At 56.6% G+C, this 19,112-nt stretch overlaps 1 protein-coding gene across 1 annotated transcript in view; it reads right to left on the bottom strand.

Moving 5' to 3' along the window:
• RADIL (Rap associating with DIL domain) overlaps window positions 1–14,932 on the bottom strand; it is a 21,229-nt gene extending 6,297 nt beyond the window's left edge. The window contains exons 1-8 of the mRNA XM_066560609.1: window positions 14,897–14,932; window positions 11,295–11,847; window positions 5,644–5,966; window positions 3,974–4,624; window positions 3,766–3,803; window positions 2,598–2,758; window positions 1,757–1,869; window positions 455–692 (exon numbers count right to left, since the gene is read on the bottom strand). Coding sequence (XP_066416706.1) covers window positions 455–692; window positions 1,757–1,869; window positions 2,598–2,758; window positions 3,766–3,803; window positions 3,974–4,624; window positions 5,644–5,966; window positions 11,295–11,847; window positions 14,897–14,932 — 2,113 coding nt within the window. The remainder of the gene's footprint in view (window positions 1–454; window positions 693–1,756; window positions 1,870–2,597; window positions 2,759–3,765; window positions 3,804–3,973; window positions 4,625–5,643; window positions 5,967–11,294; window positions 11,848–14,896) is intronic.
• Between the last annotated feature and the right edge of the window lie 4,180 nt (window positions 14,933–19,112).

Genomic DNA, 19,112 nt, shown 5'->3' on the forward strand with positions numbered 1-19,112 from the left:
GGCAAAGCACCCATCAGCCATATCAGGGAACAGCCCCCCTGTCCCCCAGCCCCTGCCTCGGGTTAATGTCCCCAACATCCTGTGGCTGCAATTCCTGGTGGTGGCTGGGCCTTGCCTGGCACTAAGAAGGGGGCAGCTGCGTTAATGAGGGCTAATGAGCACCTCAGGCTGCTGTAGTTTATTAATGAGCTGCCCCTATTAACTGCCCTCAGCCTCCTCTGCTCAGGCTCGAAGGGGCAATGGAATGGGATGGGATCCTTGTGGGGTTTAGCCTCTTCTGGGAATGGGAATCCAGGGGCCAGTAGCTGGGTCTGTGCTTGGTCTGCCTGTAGCAATGCTGAGACCTGCCCATCTCCAGCCCCTTCCTGTACCCCTTTAGGTGGCACTGGGATGGATTGGAGGGCATCCCAATAACTCAGTCCCCTATGTGTTGCCGGATTCAAGGAGGACTGACCCTTATCCAGGAGCTGGTTGAAGAGCAGGGTGTTAGAGAAGAAGAAGAGGTAGGCAAACATCTGGGAGGTGATCTCGGGGTGCACTTCGTACTGGTGGAGCAGGTCCAGCACAGCCTGGTAGATGAGCACGACCCTGCGGAGCTCCTCGGGCAGAGGCGGAGTCCCCCGCCAGCCCTCCCGGCACTCGCTCTGGAAGGGGTTGCACTCCAGCAGGGCAGGGAGCGACACGTACAGACACTGCAGGGAGAGCAGCAAGGTCACAGCAGACTCAGTTTGCTGGGGTTTTTCTATTTTTGCACGAGCCGAGCCTTTCCTTCAGCTCCTCAAGCCAAGCAAACCCTGCCAGTGCTGTTCCAGCAAGGGGCTGCTCCTGTTCACACCCTGCCTCCGTGGGCCCCAGTGTTGTGCAAAAGTTTTAAAAATTATAAAAATTAACGCAAAATTTTTAAAAATATAAAAATTAATGCAAAATTATAACAATCATAAAATTATCAAAATTATAGAATTATGAATATTATTTAAAGTATAGATATTATAAAATTATTAATATTATAAATGTTATAAAATTATAAATAACATAAAAATATAAATGTTATTGAATTATAAATATTATAAAATTATAAATATTGTAAAAATTGTAAAAAATAATGTTGGTCACTTTTAGCAGTTGCAAGAGATAATGTGTGACACCAGCTAAAATCTGCAAAACCCGATGTGAACCAGGGCGGCAACCAATCAGCTGGACACGAAGGTGAAAGAAATCAGGATCGATGGGGATGATTTTCCATATTGCTTAAATGGGAGAGCAGTGCCTTGCACTCACTTCTTCCCGGGGAGAGGGAAGGGGAGGAGGGCGCAGGGGAGGAAGGCGCTGCTCGGGAGCGGGAGCAGCCCCGTGTGCCCGGTGCCGGTGGCAGGGAGCCGTTCCTGCACAGGGCAGCCTTTCTGTGCCTCACACTGCCCGCTCTGTTCCCGCTGCCGCCCGGCTCGGGCGGGCCAGGGGCCTCTTTCCATCACTTTCCATCACTTTCCATCACGCTCTGAATCACACCATTATGCCGCGCTGGCCCGAGCCAAGCAGCCCTCCCCGAACACCTCCCCCGAGCCGCTGCACTGCAGACCAGGAAACACGCCGCAGTAATTCAATACTTTCCCTGGGCTGCGACCAAAAAATCGGGGAACTTCAGCCCGAAGGAAAACACCTCAGCGTGGTGCAACTGCCAAGGAGTGAAAGCTTAAAAAAAAAAAACCCTCCCGCACAGCCCTGGGGATGCTGGTGCTGGCCCCGTGTGCCGCTGTACCTTGGAGATGTAGTAGACACACTGCTGGAAGGTGTACATGATCACCTCCTCCAGCACCGTCATCGCCTCCTCGCTGGCCGTGATGGTCGAGGAGAACAGAGACTCCTTGGAGCCTGCAGGGAGGAGAGGAGCACGGGGGAGCAAACCTGCAGCAGCGAGGCCCCCACACTCCCAGGGTGTGGGTTATTAGGATTTCCAGGTTTGTATCATCCCCACGGGATCCCTCAACAAGGCAAAGAGGCTCCTCTGGCCCCGGGGAGCTCCCACCTGCTGTCCCCCAGAGCTCCCATCACTGCTGGCAGCTCCTGCCTGGCCTAGGAGCATTTTAACTTTTTGCATAGACCAGAAAGTTTCTGAGGCTGCTTTAATACCTTTCTATCTTTTTTCCCCTTTTGCTGTCATTAACACAAGCTCACCAGTGAGCAGTTCTGCAGGGCTACCTGCAAATCCAGGGTGAAGAAAGCCCCTCAGGGCATTAACCACAAGCTGCTGCTGCAGGTCCTATTCCCTCCTGAGCTTTTCCAAACCCACTCATTCTGTGCAAGCATGGTGGTTAAAGGACCAGAGAGCAGAATGTGTGGGATTCAGCAGGAAAACTCATCATACTCGTGTGTGAACACAACACAACCTGGCTCTGCAGCTGGGCAGCACCAGGGCAGGATGTGAGGCTGCTCCTCCCACAGATTCCCCCAGCCCACAGCACGGAGATGTCCCTGCTGATGAGGATTATGGAGGGTTAATGGAGCATCTCGAGGGCACTGACCAGCACCTGTGAGTGGGGATTAGCAGAGCAGAGCTGCTCTGGCTGGGAAAACAGGCAGGATGCTGCATCCACACTTACCTTTGATGTCCAGCTCTTCCTCCATGCTCTGGATGTAGGTGGGTGATTTCTGCTGGACGAAGTAGAGGATCTCGATGGCATTGGCCATCCAGAAGATGATGTGCTGCAGGTCTGGGAGGAGGTCTGTGATGGTGAAGCGGGACAGGGTGGCAGGGTCCTGGCTGGGGAGACACAGCAGGTGTTACACCTGCTGCTCCTCAGCGTCCCCACTCAGGCTTTTGGGGAGAAAACAGCCAGTTTGGGGCAATGCCAGAGAGCTTTCACATCCCCACACCCCCAAGCCCAGCACTCCCCTTAGAAAGACCCTTTGCAAGGAAAAATTCAGAGGTTTCTGCTCTGTGGGGTGGCAAAGGGGACCCTGTGGGGACCAGGCTGATCAAGGCCACCTGGCCTTTATGGGGTGCCACTTTTGGGGAAGACTTCCCCTAATACAGATGAACAGCACTAAATATTCATGGCTGAAGAGCAGCCCTTCCCCAGAGGTATGTGCTGCTCCTGCCAGCTCTGGACAGTTAAAGCCAGCTCACCTGCCCTGGGCTGTTCAAAAATAAAACAAAAAGCATCTGGGTCATTTCTTAATTGCTAAACTGCTTTTTCCTGCTATAGGAAGGGCCTGGGAAGCATCCTTGAAGTTTATTCTAAAGGCGAGCTCACAGCAAGCACCAACAGTTTCTCCAGATACTGCTTTAGAGATGGGATTTCGGACATGGCTGGGAAGACAGCTCCTTGCACCACTGTGATTGTCCCAGAATGGTGCTCCCAGCATTGGGGCACGCTGTGCCACCACCCCTGGATGCACACATGCAATGCCAGCTCCATCTCAGCTCCACTGAGGGGTGTCCAGCCTGAGGAAGGTCAGGCTCACACATAAGGACATTCCTACTGTATCACTCAAGGTTGAAGCCACAAGTGCAAATCCTTGACCAGGTCTTGGATCAGAGAAAACCCCAGAGCTGCTGCAGGTCCTATTCCCTCCTGAGCTTTTCCAAACCCACTCATTCTGTGCAGGCATGTGGTTAAAGGACCAGAGAGCAGAATGTGTGGGATTCAGCAGGAAAACTCATCATGCACCACTGGCTGACAGCCACGGACTGCCCTCACTCATGGAGGAAGAACCAGGTTGAATTCTCCCCGTTTTTTGAGGTAAAACAAGGAGGGTCGCACTTACTGCTGGGATTGCTTTTCAGCCAGCTCCCGCGTCCGCTCCTGGGCAGGGAGAGAAGGGGAAAGCACAGTGAGAACCCGTGGGATGGGGTGGCACCAGCACCACCCCCACCAGCACTCACTGCCACCAGGGACCAGGCTGAGGAGGAGCCCCCAGGGAGGGCTCGAGCAACACCCCCACCCCAAAACACCCCGTCCCACCGCCAACTGACCCACACCGTCCTCTGGATCATTTTGGCCGCTTTGAGCAGCAGCTGCCCGAAGTCTCCCGGCTCAAAGTTGGTGGCCGAGTGCTGGATGCAGAGGCAGAGCAGGAAGGCGGGTGTCAGCTTGTGGTCGTCCCCTCCGGGCTCGATCAGGGTCATGATGCGCCGCAGCAGCACATCCTGGGCCGCCGGCTCGAACTCCAGCTGCAGCTTCCTGCGGGGCGTCCTGGGGCCGCCGCCGGGCGACGGGCCCCACTTTTTGGGGTCCCTGTCCTTCAGCAGGCTGCCGCACGCCCCGCACACGTGGGGAGCCTCGGGGTGCAGGGCCCGCAGCCTCAGCAGGGTCTGTGCTGGCAGCGGCTGCGCCTTCATGGGGTCCTTGTAGAGCAGCAGGTAGTAGAGGCCGAGGGACAGCAGGTCCCCGTGCCGCAGCACCACCGTCCGGGCCACCTCGGAGAAGTTGACGGAGATGCCAGCGCCGGCGATGGGCTCCAGCACCAGCTTCTCCTCCGAGCGGTGCCGGGAGGGTCGGAGCTTCCTGATGGTGCAGTGCAGGGGCAGGATGTCGGGGGCGGACAGGCTGATGCTGGGCTTGCTCGCCTGTGTCCTCTGGCCCACCGTGTGCTGCTCGCGGTTCAGCAGGTACACCAAGCTGTCCTGCCGAGCGAGGAGACGCAGCATGAACCGGGGAGGGGGAGAAGGGACCCTCCTGCTGCCATGCAGTGAGTGCTGCAGCCTCCTGCTGTCCCCAGCTGTCCCCTCACTGTCCCCAGCTGTCCCCTGGGGGGGGACACTGCACTTTTACATTTTGTTTTTTTACTCTCCTCGCTGCCAAGCAGGACAGCAGTGATCCCTGCCTTGGGCATGGCAATAAATGGGCACAATGACTTTGGGCATGCAGTAGATGGGGCTGCTTTGGACAGAAGGAGCCCTCCCTCCACCTCTCCCCCTCATCCCTTCTACAGCTGCTTTTCCTTCCCACCTTTTCGCCCCAGACTGCAGCGATGCCTGCCCCCCCTGCCCGGGGCGACAGTGGGACAAGAGCATCCACCCCTGGCCCTGCCTTTCCCTGCAGCCTGCCCGCACGCCCCGAGGCAGCTCAGGGGACCAACCCGTGCCTCAGTTTCCCCAGCAGCACTAACGGGATGGCTGCAGTGCCGGTGTCACCCTGCCAAAAACTTGGAACAGCTCGACACTCAGCGGGCACAAAGTAGCCATTAACTGCAAGAGCCGACCCTGTCCTTTGCAGTTCTCCTTGCGCTGTTCTCCTCGCAGCCTCTGATTCCATCTGCCACTGAGGAAGGAGCCGGACCGGGGACGGGGGACGGGGCAGCTCAGCCACCACCGGCAGAACCGGGGCCCCCTCGGGCCGGGGCAGGGATGCTGCTCGGGGATCACCTTGCATCCCTCCGGGCGATTGCAGGGGGTCACGGCTCCTGCCTCCGCGTTCCCCGCACTTGGGGACAGGCCGGGAACAGACTTGAGGACAAGGCTGCAAGTCCCAAGCCCATTTCCTAAAGGATGCTCATCCTCACCACCACCACCACCACCATCACCTCCCTCGACCCCAGCAGCTCCGGCCATGCAAGCAGCCCCGCTCCCCGGGGCTTGGGGGTGCTGGGAGGGAAGCGGGGGGTGTCGGGGGTGCGCAGGAGGCGGCGCGGTGCTGTGCTTACATGCTGCTGGCTGTAGCCCTGCAGGAGCAGGAGGTGCGGGGACTGGTAGAGGGAGTACCGCATGCTGCTGCTGCTGCTGCTGCTGCTGCCGCCGCCGCTCCGCGCCGCCGCCGGGCTGCCGGGCAGGGTGGAGCAGTGCCGCTGGAGCCGGGCCCCGCCGCCGGCCCCGGCCCCGCTCCCTGCCCGCCGTGCCGGGGTCCCCAGGCTGGTCTCGCTGAGGCTGCGCCGCAGGGCCGGGGGGGGCCCGCGCCGCTCAGCCCCCGCCGCCCGCCGGGCCCCCCGCGCCCGGTGCCGCTGCAGCTTCCGCGCTTGGGCGTTGATGCCTGCGGGGATGGGGATGGGGGGGGACAGAGCGGCGTTCAGCCCCTGCAGCCCCCCCCCCCCGGAGCACCCCCGCCCCGCCGCAGCACCCCGCGTGTTGCGGGAGGGATGCTGCAGCTCGGAGCGGGGATGGAGCGGCCGGAGCCCTCCCGGCGCTGCGCACCCACCCTGCCCCGGTGTCCCCCGGTCCTTTGCCCTCCCCGAAAGGTGACGCCGAGACACCGGCGCGGAGTTTAGTGTGCTAATGGCACCGCTAAAACGGGGGTGTCCCTGCCCTCCCTGACCCCCAAACCTCACTGAATGGAGAGCAGCCGGTCCATAGTATCCCCCATCCGCCCCGGCCACGCTGCAGGGCTGGGGGGAGAGGGAATCCCTGCTAAAAAGAAATTTCACTCAATCTTTGCTAAAAAGAAAAAAAAAAAGAGCCTGGATTCGGCTTTCAACCCTTCGGCAGTGGGTAGCCAGCAGCAAGTGGGGACCGCAGGGACCCCCCCCCAATTCCCCGGAGCATCAGCCAGGCATGGGAGCTGCAGTGGAGCCCGGCTGCAGCAGGAACGAGCCGTAATTAACTTCTCCAAGCATCAATTCGGGCAGAGCTGTCTGTCCGTGAGACAAACAGGAGCCGGAGTGAATGAATAGGCCGGGCCCAGCTGCAGAAGGAGCCCCTCACACGGCGCCCCCAGAGCCGGGGGATCCCGCTGGGTCCCTCCGTGCTGCTGGAGCTCTGCAGGAGAAATTGGAAGTTGTGTGTCCGAGGGGTGATGCTCGTACCTCAGCTGGGCAGCCTCCTGGGAGCAGGTCACTGGCATTCGGGGAGGACGAAGAGAGGGGAAAAAAACCCTACAGGATTTGCTTGCAGGAGCAGCAGTGCAGCGTTGTCGGTGCAGCGCCAGAGCCAGAGCCCTGCTCCCGGCTCTGGACAGCGAGGTTTGGGGACAGCCAGCGGGATTTGGGGACGGCAAAGCAGAGAGCCTGGTGCCCAGGGCTGCTTAAAGGGACACTCACAATCTCAGACCCAAAAAAAAAAAAAAATCATCTGCCTTATTTGGTGAGGAATGGGCTGCTGGTTCTGAAATACATTTTTTTGTTTGTTTGTTTTAAATGGAGCGCTCCTTTGCTGGGAAAATCAAAGAGATGGGGACGGGGAGGGGGGGTGGGACAGGGAGAAAATAGCCCCTGCTGTTTACATGCCTTGGGATTAGGGCAAGGCACAGCCAAGCCACCCCAAGCAGTCCCGTGCCCTGTGTCCTTCTTAAAAAGGCAATTGGCCACGGCACAGATGGAACATCCAGGGAGGACAACAAACCCACACAAACCACACTGCTGGGGATGCCAAAAGCCACCCCAAACGTGTCTGCAGGACACCTCAGCTCCCCCCAGGAGCCCTGTCCCCAACCCACATCATGGAAATGGGCCAGAGGATGAAGGACAGCTGGGGCAATGCAGATCCCAGACCAGGCTGAGCGAGCAGGGAGGAGTGGGGCTGGATCCTGGGGAGCAGCTGCTGCTGGAGCTCAGTGGGACAGAGCAGGACTGGGGTCCCACTGCCTGCAGAGACAGGCCCTCACCAGCCCCTTATCGAGGGGAAAGGAAGCTTCTGTATTTATTTTGTGTAGGAAAAAGCTGCTTTTTCACTGCCCCCATTACAGGCTCCCACCAACCCCGGGGCTGTGCTGGAAAGATAAACACTGCTCTTTTCCTGAGCATAACAAAGTCCCTCCATAAAACTGGGTTAGGTTTTTTTCATCCTTTGGTACTGGTTTGTCCTCCCAAGCATGTGCAGGTTATCCTACCCAAAACTCAGCCTGGACATCTCCAGGGCAGCGTGACCAGGGCAGAGCCAATGGCTGCTGAATCCACATGGAGACTGGGATGGGAACAGCATGTAAGGATTCAAAGAGCATCCCCAAATATTTCATTCCTCCCTGGATAGCCAGGACTTGGCCTGTAGAAAGGAGGTACTGCTGTCAGGGTGTTAGGCCCTGTTAAAGTTTAGGGCTGGACAAGCTCCAGTGATCTCAGGCCTAGGGGTTAAAAAGGCTTGGGAAAAGGAATGTACCACTGATAGTGGGCATAAAGAATACAGAATTTACAGGCCACAAGGACACTTGGCAGAACTCCCAAGATAAGGAAGAAACTAATGGAAGCAACTCAGCAACTGTGCTGAATCAGCTCTGACTGGGTAAGAGGCAATTCTGGCAGGGGGAGATCCACAACCACCAACCCAAGACAGCACCAGCTCAAAACAAGAGCTCTGTCTCTGTCCCCCCACCCCTTTTCTCTTTCTTTCTCTCTCTCTTTCTCACACTGGCTGCTAATAAAATCTGTTATTATTTACTTCAGCATTTGTCTCGTTTGCACCTCAGCTCAGACAGAGGCATCTCTCACTAATCAGATCCTAACACAGGGCTGGATCTCATCCTTAGAGAGAGCTGGGCCCCCCTCGGGCAGCATCCACCAGACCCCACCAAGCTGCTGCCTCTAAACCCATCCTGCAACCCAGAGGAAAAACTTATAGTTGTGGTGCCTGGGATCTTGGCTGGGATCTGCCTCTTTTTCAGCTGAGGAAAGAGGTTGGCTTTTCCTGGCTGAGAAATAAATCAACAAATAACTCCACGGGCCCCAGGAAAGAAGAAATGCTTTGAATGTACCCAGGAGGGACTAAGACCAGGCTAGTCCTTCCTAATGTAATTGCTCTGCAGACTCTGCAGGGAATCTTCCCTGGATGCAGTTGTGCTAAGGTATATCAAAGCCAGATCCTCAAAGGCATTTGCCAGAGCATCTTTTAGAATAATAGGCTTAAATCCCAAGTTTCTGGAGCTGCATGTGCAGTTCAGCCTCCAGCCCCTTGGGAAAGCTCCAGTTAGGACAGGACCTGGTACAAAATGGGGATATTTTGGAAAATGAATGCCACTGAGATGCCAAGGGCTGCACCATCCTCCAGTTTGTGGGTGTTTTCCCTACATCTCCACGACTGTGCTCCCCAAAAGGAGCAGGGCTGGGGGCACAGGGAGAGAGGGGCTGCCTCGTTAGCTGCAGAGAGGCCCTACCTGTGCTGCTAATTAGTGGCATGAGGAGCCAGCACTGCCCTTCCCAGTGGGAAGCAGCTAATAAACTAATTAGGATAATGGGTAACTGAGCAGATAAAAGTCTTAAGCTATTTGCTAACAGGTCATGGGTGGATGTGGAGCCTTTCCCTCAGCCAGGGATGCACCTGCATGACCCCAGTGGTCCCAGTCCTGCTGCTCCAGCGATGCCCTGTGTGGGGAAGGGCCTGCAGGTATTGCCCTGGAGGTGATTTGAGCATTCCTCTGCTTTTCTCTGAGGGAGCTGCAAGCCTGAAGTCCCTTTACTTTTGCACAGATGTCGTGTTTTCCACGCCAGTGCCTCACCACCCTGGGCAGGCAGCTGCTGCTCAGCAAGGGGACCTCTGCCAGCCTGAGCCTGGTGACAAGGGTGACCCTGGTGGAGGGCACTCACGGTCAATACCCCCCACACCAGGAGTTTTGGGTCCTTTTGGGGTGCTGGGTCACAGGCTGCATCACTCACATTCATTCCTGGCAGTTTGCAGATGAGGTGGGAAAGGGTGGTCCCAACCCCCCATCATGCCAGGGTGAGACTGGTGACAGAGCCCCTGGTGCCACCAAGAGAAAGGGCTGCAGGAGTGAGATTTTACCAGGTAAGCCAACCATGGGCTGTGTACTCTGCAGAGCAGACAGCCTGACTGTGGGTGTAGCTTCTGTCTTTGAAGAGCTTGGTCAGCTATGGAAAATGCCCAAAGGTTAAAAAATGGGGAATTTCCACAGCCCCACCCAGGAGTGCTGAAACAAATGAAGTGATAACGAAAGCGTAACGGGCTTGTTTCCACATCCAGAGCACAGGCCCCTACCAGGAGCTGCTCCTCCATGGAAATGACCCAAGGGTGCAGCCCCAGGCCTGGTGGGCAACCCAGACCCTGCTGCTTCCCTGCCTGGGTGGGAGCCTTGCACTCCCACACTCCCAGCCCACCCAGGATCCAGGCCATGGAGGAAAGTTGCTTTGTGCATCCGAGGGGAGGATTTGAGGCTGTGGATGTGACCTTGGGCTGGCAGGGAGCTGCCACATGGCCCTGCCCCCCGAGTGCTGCACCCCTCACTGGGCTCTTGCCCTTCCCTCCATTCAACTGAAGCTGTTTTTAGAGCTGCTGCTTTCCCAAAGTGCTTCACATCTCTCTGATCCTGGCTGCAGGAAGAGCTGAAGAGAAGAGCAGAGCATCCACCTCCTTGGCCCAGGCCCTGGCAGGAGCCACCTCTGTGTCTGTGTGCAATGAGCTGGGAGCACCGGTGGCATCCCCTCCCTGAGCAGCCACAGGCTGGGCATGGTGAGCATGGAGGCAGCCCTGTGTCCTCAAGTACCAGGTGAAATCCCAATTGAAAATTGCAGCTGGGCAGGCTCCAGCTGCCTCTGCTCTCCTCCCTGTGTGCCAGGGCTCTTTCCAGCTTTGTTAGGATGGGTGGGAGAGGAGCTATGTCGCCCCTGGTGTGGGACAGGTTGGACCATTTGTTCTGCTGCTGGTGGGGTAGAAACTTGGCTCCTCTTTGCCAAGCACACACAGTAATCCTGCATCACCACCAGCTCTTCCCTACAGTAACAGCTCTTCCCTACAGGTGTGAGGAACTGCTGGGGCCCATCCCAGCAAAACGCTGTGGCTGACACCTCTGGGGCCTGGTCAGCAGGTCTGACCCAGCAAGCACATTGTGCAAGTAAAAATCTGATTTTAAACCCTTCTGCCCTCATCCTCACAGGACTTTCATCTGAGGGTAAGAGGAGAAAAGCTTCATTACTGCTGCTGGTTCCTAATGATGCACTTATCTCCTGCCAGCCCTGGCCTCCATCAGGCACCGCTGCAGGGGCTCTCCTGCCCTACATTGCTCTCTCTTCATTAGCTTTTCATTTTCCTTAATTGCTCCTGCAGATTTGCCCGGGGTGTCAGGCCTGGGGGATGCCCAGAGGGAGATGGGGGAGCAGGGCAGTGCTCTGCCAGGCACGAAGCTGGGGATGCCACGGTGCTGTTTCACTGATGGGAAGAGGAGGAAACGCTGATGCTCTTGCCTGCTGCTCCCCAATCATGGGCAGGGTTTGTCATTAACCCTTAAACTGTCTGGGGTAAATATTTGAGGTCACAGACACCAAACTGATGTAGGAGAGTGCTGAGTCCTTGCAGCTAAAACGTGCCCAGCCTGCCACTTGCACCAACCCCCGCACCCAAACCACGTGTGAAAGCCTCTGGTGCGGGAAGGCTCCTGGGGCTGCACCCCAACCCCTCTCCCTGCCCCACAGCCAGCTCTGACCTGCAGTGGTGGTGTCCACATCCCTGGCCGCCATCTCCTCCACCTCGGCCCTCCTGCGCAGCTCCAGCCGGCGCGAGAAGCCCTCCCTGGGCTTCCAGAGGTCCTGGATGAGCAGGGGCTTCTCGTGGTCGCCCAGCACCCTCAGCCCCTCGGTCTGCCACTGCTTCTCGGGGCCCTGGAAGCGGCCGATGACGTCGCAGAGCGCGTACTGCGCGGCGCTGAGCTGGCTCAGCCCGTAGCGCTCCAGGGCCTCCTTCACCAGCTCCCGCGCGCCCGAGCTGCCCGTCACCAGCACGCTCTTGTAGTTGGTGCCCGCGCAGATGTTGCCCCCGAAGATTTTCAGGATGCCAGGGGCCGAGAGCTGGGTGGAGAGCTCGGCTGGGTCGTCCTCAGCGGGTGCAGAGGGGGCTGAGCCGCGGTCCTTGTAGCTCAGGGTGCGGTACAGCACCTGCGAGAAGAGCCGGCTCTGGCGCTTCAGCCGGTTCTTGGACGGCGGAGCCATGCTGGAGGATGGTCCATAAAACATGGTGGGGGAGGTCGTCATGAAGCACAGCTGGGCAGGGAAGAGCAAGAAGGGGAAGGTGAGCGGTTTGGAGGGTGGATGTGCAGCGGGGGAGAGCGAGCGGGAGCCGATGTCACCTCCAAGGTGGCAGATCCAGAGAGGGCCATTTCCCTCATGTAACCCAAAACACCAATGGAAGAGCTCAGCCAAGCTCCTTGGCACCAGCACAGTTACCCCTGGATGGATTTGTCCCTGAAAACACAGCCTGGAGAGGCCCCACATTTCTCCATCATGTATATCAAGAGGCCCCTCTTACCCAGAGGAGGAGAGCAGAGCCCAGCGGGACTTGGCGGGGCCCATCCTGGTCAGCAGCCAAGGCATCAGGAGTTACTTTCACTAACGAGTTTATGGAGCAATCCCATTTTTTAGAGGTGAAACAGAAAGCTCAAGTGCAAATTCGCTCACTCTGAGGTCACTGCTAAATGCTTTTGCTCAGCGAGAGGCACAGGGTGAAAATGGGCTCTAATTAGCCTTTCTAAAAATGCCCTGACTCTGGCAAATCTCTTGGCTGTTGCTTGTTTGTGGAGGACGTTCAGGCCCAGGGTGGCATCACTAACAAGGATGCTCTTCCTTAGCCCAGGGCAGGGCTGCTCAGGGCAGCCCCAAGTGGGCAGTGATTGGAGGAGATGGGCCAAGGCCATGTGGCAGCTCCCAGTGCTCCTCAATCCCCTGGAATGGACCAGGAACCACAAATCACTTCTGGATTTAGGTGGGTAGCCCTCCTGCCTGATGTCACTGTCCCCATCTGCAGATGGCTTGAAATCCCATCCTGGTTGCGCCAGCACCTGGTGCTTGTGTGGTGCTGGTGACCCACAGCCACACTGTGACCTGCTAGCAGGGTCAGGAAATACAATCTGAGCATTCCTGGCTGGGACAAAACTGGGCTCTCTCTCTCCTCCTAACATGCAGAGACTCCACGCACACACAGAGGAACCCCCAAATGTCCCATCCACAGCTGGATGCAGCAGTTGGGTCACCCAGATGTCCCTGGCTGGGCACAGGTGAGGTGCCAGCAGCTTCCACAGCTGCAGCCCCGAGTGGCTGGGGCACAGCCATGCCTCAGAGCAAACTCAGCACTATCAGCAGGGTGATGCTCGGCCTGGACAGCCTCCAAACCACCATCTAATTCAGGAAAAAAGAGCAGAGAAAAAAGTCCCTGCTGCTAATGGAAGAGGTCACCTTCTAACCCAGAAACCAGCTCCCAGCTGTATGTGGAGGGTTGCTGCAGGATGTGCATCCCCCCATCCCACAGCCAGAGACACAGGGAATGCTGCAGATGGGAAACTGAGGCACCAGATGCTAAGCATGTGGTTGGGAGCTGTGTAATCCTGCTGCACCCCAAGTCACCCCTTTCCTCTTCCCCGGCTCCACCAGGACTCTGAAAATGCTGGGGTTTGTCCTTGTCCCCAGGCTGCAGGTTCCAAAACTGACTCCTGGAGTGCTGAAGGGCAGGAGTCCCAGCAGGACAGCAGGGCTGAGGACCTTGTGTTTTACACTGCCCCAGAACATCACTGGGCTCAGGTAAGGCTGCTCCTGCTCCCACCTTGCAAGTGGGGAAACTGAGGCAGGGATGGGGCTGGGGCTCTGGCTGCTCCTCCCTCTCCAGCTGAGCCCAGAGCTGCTGCTCCCGCTGGGGACATCCCTGGGGACATCCCTTGATGTCTGCTGTGTGACATCTCCTGGCAGCCCCGACCTGGGGAGCAGGTCAGGGCACTGGCAGACAGTCAGGCTCAGGAACAGCTGCCCCAGGCTCCAGCACGGCCCTGCCAGCCCTCATTAACATTGACCACAAGGAAAACTGCCCCAGAGTCCCTACAGGACCTTGTCATCAAGGATGCAAAAGACAAGGCTTTGTCATCAAATCACTGGTTTCACGGATTTTATCTCCTCCACCCTGAACTGCCCCCCAGCACAAAGGGAAACCTTTTACCATCTGCTGGTGGCAAAATCATTCTTCCAAGCCCACATCACAGAGACACCATCCTTGCTTCTTGCAGGTCCCTGGTTTTGAATGTGTTATTTATAGCACAGCTATTTTTTTACTCTTTCTATAAAATGCAGCTCCTACAGAGGTCAGGGGCAAAGACTTTTCACCAGGTAAAAATCAGAAGCCTGGATCAGGAGGTGGTGTCACCCCAATTTTCAGCATCTAGAGCAGCACAGGCGTGATTTTACCAGGCACCAGCCTGGGTGACCTGAGAAATCACATTCTCCTGGAGACAGCAGGACACACCCAGCCTTAATCCCCCTGAGGACTCTAATGGGCAGGATAAGATGATAATGGAAGGGGCTCCTCCCACATCCGTGCGCTCAGGCACGCTGGACACAGGCATCTCCTCCAGGAGGAAATCTCTGGTGCAAGGGGGAAATCTCTGGTGCAAGGGGAAATCTCTGGTGCAAGGAGGAAATCTCTGGTGCAAGGAGGAAATCTCTGGTGCAAGGAGGAAATCTCTGGTGCAAGGGGGAAATCTCTGGTACAAGGAGGAAATCTCTGGTGCAAGGGGAAGTCTCTGGTACGTGCAATCCCCCTGAGCCCCGCTGCAGGACCCAGGATGCTCCAGCTGTCCCCAGCTGCCTCAGGACAAGCCAGCAAGAGTGTCACACCTTCCAGCAGCTCCTGGACATCTCCAGCCCAGCTGAGCCCTCTTCTCACTGCAGGCCCATTCCCTGGAAGGACACAGGCCTGCAGCATGATCCAGACTTTCCCAAGTCCCTTTCTCCAGCCTCAGTGACGTTCTCTCTCTAACGGGTACACACCTATTAGTCAAAAGCCTGGGATTGCCTCCTAGTGAGATCCTTCACCTCTTCCCAGCAGTGCCTGACCACACCAAAACCAGCTATTTTCCACAGCCAGCTCTGTGTGAGCTCTGCAGAGCTGTGACAAATGCCCACGGTATTCACGTGGCCACCACGTGTCCTTCCACCACCGCGCCTGACTCTGCAGCCACCACTGGGGACTTTCCTGCAGGCCTGAGGTTCCTGCTCCCAGAACGGGTGAGCAGCTCCTTCCCAGGGCCCCCAGCCAGCACTCAGGCCCTACCTTGCCATCCTTCTCACGTGCCTTTTTCCCTTCCATTCATCCTCCTTCTCAAAACAATCTTTGCCCTTCGTTGTGCACCATCCTGGGCAGGCGTCTGTCACGTTTCTGAGAGAGGAAGAGGAGGAGAGGTCCTGGGCTGCTCATGGACGTCAGCTGCTCGCAGTGTGGTGGGTTTGGAAGGCTCAGAGGTTCTGCAACATGGTCCTGATGTTTGAATGTGGGATTCTGAACCACATCTATAACCAACAGCACCTATCCCATCACATGGGAGACCAGGAGAGAACAGCAGGGGAAAGGAAAGGAAAGGAAAGGAAAGGAAAGGAAAGGAAAGGAAAGGAAAGGAAAGGAAAGGAAAGGAAAGGAAGAAGGAGGAAAAAAAGGAAAGGAGAAGGGGAGTAGATGGAACCAGCAACAGCCCTGTGACCTTTATCTCTTTCTCCTAAGCACACGTGTCCCCAAGGATGCCAGGCTGGGGATGCCCTGACCCACAGCAAGCCCTGGGGCAGTTCCTTCCCCCAGCAGCCCCAGCTTGCTGGGATGCTCACTGAGATCTGTCCTCCTGAATCTCAGTCTGGTTTGCTGGACATCAAGAAGAGCCACCAAGCACTGTCCCCTCACCTTCCCACCGCAGATCTGCAAGAACACAGCCACTGGTGGCCAGAGACAGAGCTGAAAGAGGCACCTGCCAAGTGCCACCAGGAATTTCATGGGTGCTCCTCAGGGAGAGCCATCAGGGCACAAGAGCTACTCCTTTCCATGGCTCCACCATGATTAAAGATAAATGCATCATTCTCTAATTAAATCACCTAATCAGGGCCTTGGTGTGGTTCCATCCAGTCCCTCTTGCTGGCCCAGCCTGGGGGCTGTGGGAGAAACTCTGCAGGTTGTGATGCAAAAGGCAAAGAGGTGCTGCCCCCACCTCTGCTGCCCCACGTTTCTTCCAATGATTTACTCCTCCTGGTAAAATATTTATGCCTTATTTCCAATGTGCCTGCCCTCAGCTGCCAGATATTGATTCTTGCCATCTTTTCTCTGCTCAATTAACGAGATTTTGGCTACCATGTATTTTCTCCTCTGTGAGAGTATTTAGATGCTTTTGCCAAGCCCTCCTCTTTCCTCTTTGATTTATGAGTGGACTCACTGGATGGCCTCCTCCTCTCCACCTGTAAGACCCTTTCTGCAGCCCCTTAGTCCCTTCCCCTCAGACTCCACATCTCCTCTGCTGAGAAGGAAAATTTGGATTTGGCTGCCATAAGCCCAAATTTGTTTCTGACCAGAAATGCAAATAACTGCTATTTATTTTGTTCCCCAGAGCCAAATTTCACATTATCCTGAAAATTTTCAATTCTCCAGTGCAGAAATGGGGACAGACAGACAGCCGCCCCCCAAACTGCTGCCCCTGTGCTGCCTCTCCCAGCATCTGCAAGCAGCTCCAGCTGAAAATTTACCATCCAGATTAGGGACAGGAAACCACGTCCAGCCACAGTTATTATTTTTGGGTGTAAGAGATTTCCATGTTCCATTCTGCTCCAGTGAGGATGCCTTTCTCTCACTCAGCTTACCACCCGGATTTGTACAAACCATTAACACTCAGCTGCCCTGGGTCAGATCCAGGTTTTTCCAGAAATCATTTCCATCTCCTTTCTTCCAGATTAGTGATAAAAACACCAAGTCCATGTTACCAGCTAGCAGTGCCCAGCAGTGATAATCTCCCTGATAACTGCCTTGGAAATGGATCACGTTTATTTAATACCAGCTTTCTTGACACTGTGCAATGTCAGCTCTAAATACTGGACTGGATTGACTTTTTTAATACTGGAAAGTGCAGATTTTTACAAGAATATCACCTCCCATAACTCAACTGCTTCTCAGAAGTGTATTACAGCCAGAGAGTCACCTCTCATGTTGGAGACTGAAATCATTTCTTGCCAGGAGTTATTTTCCATACAGCCACGTTGGATGGCAGGAATTTATTCCTGGTGTTGAAGTCTTTAATCAATTGAAGCCCGAGCCAGGTTTCTCCCTCTTCTCCCTGGAGGGATGCTATGAAGCCAATCAACCTGTAGCTACCAGGTCATCTTATTCCCTTTTGGGAAGAGCAACAACACCATTAAAACACTTTTTAATCATCTGGAATTTCCCCGGGGCTCATCCCGGCACATAGATGGGTGGTGAGATTTCAGCTATAACCACCCCAGAATAGGAATCAGAAAAGCTGTTTCTTCACGTCTTTGTTTGAAATTTTTCTTTTATTTTCTTTTTCTGCCTTTTCTTTCTTCTTTTTTTTTTTTTTAATGGAAACCACTGGAGTGGCAGCCCCGGACTAACGGCAGCGACCGCAGCCTGGATGCTGCGAGTGGAGGGAGAGGCCGGCGCTGCAATGTGGAACAAATTACAACTCGGAGAGCAAAGGAAATGAGAACGCCCTGGTGGCTTTGACGTGCTCTCCTCGGCTCCAGATCCTGCCCCTCTGCAGATCCCATCCCCTCAGCCAGGGCAAAGCCCGAACCCCTCGGCTCTGACCGGAGCCCCCGCTCCCTTCCTTTCGCTCCAGAGCCCGGCCTTTCCTTGTGTGAGTTTTATCCACCTAATCTAGGGGCGGACCGGAGGCTGATGATGTCCGTGGCTCTCTCGGTGCCGTCTTTAGCCGGATCAGGGCGGGTAAACTCCTTACCACGTTATTATTAGCAGCAGGCACCCTGCAGTAGCCTGCACCCCGCGGCCCCGGGACTGCTCAAACAGGATGGAAAAGCAACCCCAAAAACACCAACAGCCTGTCCCAAAGGCATCGCTCCACAAACACTGTAACAGTCTGGGACCTGATTTCACAAGGACAACAGGGGTCCTTTTAGCAGGTTTTCTTTTCTTGGTGGGTTTTTTCCCCCTGTAATTATTTTGCAGAGTCTTTTGAGCCGCCAACGTGCCCCAGCTCTCCGGTAATGCAGCAGTGCAAATGCCAGCCCTCTGCCCGGGCAGCTCTATTCACACACCCCAGAAACCCTGCACAAAAAGCATTTGCTTTCTGCTGCCTCCCGAGCTCCACAGTCTCCGTAGGCTGCCTAATTATAAGACCTTAGCAATATATTTTTTTTTTTTCCAGCGATAATTAACTGGTCCTGGAGAGAGCTGAAAATAAGCACTTCCCAAGCAAGTAGCAAACTCCCCTGAGTTTTCTCTGCTAAAGTTACAACTCAGCATGAAACTGCTCCAGCCTCACAGGGACACAGATCATCTCAGCACCTCCCTGCCATGGCCTGGGATGCCACCACAGTCGCAGGCAGCTGAATGCAGGTGACACGGCTGGTATGGGATAGCAGCGGGATCCCAAGGGTTGTGCAAATGGACAAGGATCCCGAGGGGCATGCAACGGGGAGGAGGATCCCGAGGGGTATGGAATGGGGAGAGGGATCCCAGGGAGCTTGCAAGGGGCAGAGGAATCTCGAGGGGGATGCGAATGGGAGAAGGATCTGGGGAGACAGATCCTGAGGGATACGGAATGGGGACACGCATTCCAAGGAGAGTTCCGCGGGGAGAAGGAGCCCAAGGGGGATGGAACGGGGATGATCCCAAGGGATGTGCGATGGGACACGGACCCGCAGGGACCCGCAGGGACCCGCGGTGCGGGGAGGGCTCCCCGTGTGCCCGGCCATGGGACAGGGACCCTCGGGCGCTGCGGTTCCCGGCACAGCCCTCCCGCCGGCCGTGCCCGGTGCGGTTCCGCGGGCAGCGCGGGTCTCCCACGGCAACCGGACAAGCCCCGAGCTCCTCCCGCCTCCGCTTCCCAGGGGACGAGAAACAAACGCTGCCGCCCGGTGCAGCGGGGACGCAACAGCGGGGATCTGCCCCCCCCCAAGACCGGGGGTCCCTGGGGTAGGGTCCGCCCTCGCCCCCCGCGCCCCGCGGCCCCGGTACTCACCGTCGGAGCGGGGCAGGCTCGGCGCGACCCCGGCGGCGGCAGCGCCCGGAGCCGCCCGGAGCCGCCGGGGCTGCGCGGGGACCTCGGGCCGGTCCCGTCCCGCCGGGGCGGAGCGAGCGCGGCTGCGGCGCCCCCCCGCGGCCGCCACCGGAACTGCCCGCAGCCACCGCGACGGGAGCGGAGGGTCGGGATCTGGGGAGGGGTCGGGATCTGGGGAGGGGTCGGGATTTGGGGAGGGGTCGGGATTTGGGGAGGGGTCTGTACTGGGAACGGGTCGAGATGAGGGAGGGGTCTGTACTG

This window comes from Molothrus aeneus, chromosome 16, assembly GCF_037042795.1.
Source record: "Molothrus aeneus isolate 106 chromosome 16, BPBGC_Maene_1.0, whole genome shotgun sequence".
Taxonomy (NCBI): Eukaryota; Metazoa; Chordata; class Aves; order Passeriformes; family Icteridae; genus Molothrus; species Molothrus aeneus.